Source organism: Prionailurus viverrinus, chromosome D1 (genome assembly GCF_022837055.1).
Source record: "Prionailurus viverrinus isolate Anna chromosome D1, UM_Priviv_1.0, whole genome shotgun sequence".
Classification (NCBI taxonomy): Eukaryota; Metazoa; Chordata; class Mammalia; order Carnivora; family Felidae; genus Prionailurus; species Prionailurus viverrinus.
In genome coordinates this window covers 103,404,305-103,408,130 of record NC_062570.1, presented here as the reverse complement: position 1 = coordinate 103,408,130, position 3,826 = coordinate 103,404,305, and the positions used below count along the sequence as shown (strand labels likewise).

The 3,826-nt window shown below is 42.4% G+C and overlaps 1 protein-coding gene across 1 annotated transcript; it reads left to right on the top strand.

Moving 5' to 3' along the window:
• The first annotated feature begins 2,121 nt into the window (after window positions 1-2,121).
• On the top strand, window positions 2,122-3,120 carry LOC125176599 (olfactory receptor 5B12-like). Its single transcript, XM_047878306.1, has one exon. The coding sequence runs from the start codon at window positions 2,176-2,178 to the stop codon at window positions 3,118-3,120; it is 945 nt and encodes a 314-aa protein (XP_047734262.1). The 5' UTR covers window positions 2,122-2,175.
• Window positions 3,121-3,826: the final 706 nt, after the last annotated feature.

Genomic DNA, 3,826 nt, shown 5'->3' with positions numbered 1-3,826 from the left:
TAGGCTCTTCTTCTTAAGGGTTGTAATATGTCTATAACCTAACACACTTTTCCCTCTCTTTCCTTTAGAGTTCTACCAATTACTTTTTTTTAAATATGAAATTTATTGTCAAATTGGTTTCCATACAACACCCAGTGCTCATCCCAAAAGGTGCCCTCCTCAATGCCCATCTCCCACCCACCCCCTCCCTCCCACTCCCCATCAACCCTCAGTTTGTTCTCAGTTTTTAAGAGTCTCTTATACTTTGGCTCCCTTCCTCTCTAACCTCTTTTTTTTTTCTACCAATTACTTTTGCACATCAATCCCTAATTGAGATTTTGATTGTGCCATGGATTTTGCTAATTACTAAGACCTATCTGCCTATAATTGTCTATTTATACTATTGAGCTTACCAATTCATACTTTTGTCCATGATGTTTCTTCTGCCTGGTAGACTAATAGTGGAGGAGACAGCTTGAATTACTTGAGTTCTTGCTGTGTAACTGACGTTATTTTAAGTGTTTTTGCATGATCTAAGTAATTGTATTCATCTACCTCAAAGGATGAAAATTGTTATCATTCCCACCTGAAAGATCAGGAACCTGAAATACAGGAAGTTTGATTAACTCGACCCACTATTTTGAAAAAGTTGCTTAATGTTATGGATTTTAGACCATATTGCCTGAGTTCAAATCCCCAAGCATACTACCAGATTTGCTACTTAGGCAAGTAACTTACTTCTTTAAGCCTCAGTTCCTTTTGAAGTACAAAGCGAGTAATAATAGAGCTTGCCTCCCAGAGTTGCTAAATGTACTCAATGCATTAATATATGTGAACGGCTTAGAACGGTTTCCTGACACAAAGTAAGTACTACAGAAGTATTGCTATTATACTAACTAATAATTCTCATATGTCTGGAATCTCCAAAACCACAACTCAGGTGTAATCATCTCCAGAGAGGTTTCCTGAGAGTCTGTGTTGGGCTTACCATATATCTTGGAAGTATATTTACTTCCAAAGTGCCCTGGGCATACATAACCTTTACTTTAGAAATACGTTCTGATGAACATATCTTTGGGATAAGAGGTCTCTCCCACTAGAGTGTTCTTAAAGACGGGGCTGTATCATGTCCTTCCTTCAATATGAAGGATTTTTAATCTAGGAGAAATGTATGTGATGGATTCCAGAGTCAGAAGGGTCTCTTGGGTTGAGATGGCTTCTCATACTGTAACCATGGCAACCACAGTAAGCTGTTAGCTAAACTGCCACTGGAGGTGAGGACAACCAGACACACAGATAACATGGATGGACACCCACGGCTTGGTCAACGGTACAAAGTCCCTAGGCGAAAATGAAAGTAACACTTTCACCTCCCCCACACTCTCCCTTCCACGAATAAAGCAAAGACATCAATGGTGGTCAGAGATGGAAAACATCAACCTAGGAGAAAAATAAGGACCGTGACATAGAGAGAAAACAACGAAAGTTTTGCTTCAACCTTTTGAAAAACTGTTACTTCTTTTTTAGAGTTACTGAAAGACACCAATATCACTAAGCATGTGCCAGAAATCATGATGTTTCCTTCAGGGGCCAACGGTTGAAGTGGAGCAGCCAAGTGAGGACCCTCATGAATTAGAAAGTGAAGAGTGGGTGTCCCTAAAGCAGGATCCCAAATCACTGTACATCTTCAGCCATTATGAACAAGTCAGTGAAGGATCCCGCAGAGAGAAGAAGTGTGTTTGATGAGGCTTGCCATTGTATATACCAGTGACTGACAAAATGTTTCTTTTCTCTTCCTTTTTGGTGATTAAGCTTTCACGAACTTGGAATAAGAGTGCTTGCAAGATACGGCAAGTAGTGAGAGTCCTGTTGGTTTAGTGTAATAGAGGATGCTGTACAACAGACAAGCTGAAATGTGCCTCCAGAGTCATAACACCGTCCTCTATGGCGGCCATCAGCAAGGACATGTCAGTGTCCTTCCACATAACTTCTAGATGAACGGCTTCGCTCAACTCACCCCCACCCAGTGTGCAGTCCAGCTTGCTGCCTGTGGGTTCCTGCCTTTGACAGAAAGCTGACACACGTGGGCCAGAGACACCATTCACAGTCAGTGAATGACCGACAGCCATCAAATAGCATTATCTTGTGTTTGCTCATCTTGTCATAGACGCCTCTCGTGATTCCCAAAGGACTTTGATGGAGAACATTTCAGAGGTGGTGGAATTCATTCTTGTGGGGCTCACAGATGCCCTGGAGATGCAGGTCCCTTTGTTTACCATCTTCACTATCATTTACCTCATCATTCTGGTTGGGAACGTTGGAATGATCGTGTTGATTCTGTTGGACTCTCGTCTCCACACTCCCATGTACTTCTTCCTCAGCAACCTCTCCCTCGTGGACTGCGTTTATGCCTCAGCTGTCACTCCCAAGGTAATGGTGGGGTTTCTCACAGGAGATAAGATCATATCCTACAATGCATGTGCTGCGCAGATGTTCTTCTTCTCAGCCTTTGCCACTATTGAAAGTTTCCTTCTGGCCTCAATGGCCTTTGACCGCCATGCAGCTGTGTGCAAACCCTTGCGTTACACCACCACCATGACAAGTGCTATGTGTACCTTACTGGCCACTGGATCCTACATCTGTGGACTCTTGCAGTCTTCCATCCATGTTGCCTTCACTTTCCACCTCTCTTTCTGTCATTCCAATGTAATTAATCACTTTTTCTGTGACATTCCCCCAATGCTGTCTCTCTCTTGCTCTGATATCTACATGAATGAGATTGTGCTCTTCACACTGGCAGCATTCAATGTCTTTTTCACCCTCTTGGTTATCTTGAACTCTTATCTGTTCATTTTTATTGCTATCCTGAGGATGCGCTCAGCTCAGGTGCAGAAGAAGGCTTTCTCCACCTGTGCATCCCACCTCACCACTGTTTCCATCTTCTATGGGACAATCATCTTCACGTACTTACAGCCAAGTTCTAGTCATTCCATGGACACAGACAAAATGGCGTCCGTGTTCTACACCATGGTCATCCCCATGCTGAACCCTTTGGTCTACAGCCTAAGGAACAAAGAGGTCAAGGGTGCATTTCAGAAGGTGGTTGGAAAAGCAAAGTCTTCATTGGGTTTAGCCTACTAATTAGAAATAGCATGCAAACCATATGACAACACTTCTCTTGGACTTCTAGTATCTAAGAATATATATTTTTAATTCTTTCTTGTCTTTCATTTCTCTGAGTAGTTCCCTCCCAAACAAGACTGGTTTTGTTCATGCTTTGGGATTGTGATTGCAAAGGACAAAAATTGGATATCTTTTACCAGAAAGAGGATGGTGCTTCTATCTTAAAACGAAGATTACAAGCCTAGATACTTTGAGATCCCACACTTCATTGGTCTAAAGTGATTTGCAGGTGAATCTCATAAGTGTGTGATACCAGAATTACATTTGTAATTACTAAAACTCAAAATAACTCTATGATTTTTGTACATAGTATAGAGATATGGTTCTCGGACATTCATTCTCTTAAGAATTACCTTGAGGGTTGCCTGGGTGGCTCAGTCACTTAAGCGTATGACTTCAGCTTAGGTCATGGTCTCACAGTCTGTGAGATCCATGAGGTCTGTGAGTTCAAACCCCACATCAGGTTCTGTGCTGACAGCTCAGAGCCTGGAGCCTGTTTCTGATTCTGTGTCTCCCTCTCTCTCTGCCACTCCCTCACTCACCCTCTGTCTCTGTCTCTCTCAAAAATAAATAAACATTAAAAAAAAAAAAAAAGAATCACCTTGAGAGGGGCTCCTGGGTGGCTCAGTTGGTCGAGCATCCCACCTCAGCTCAGGTCACGATC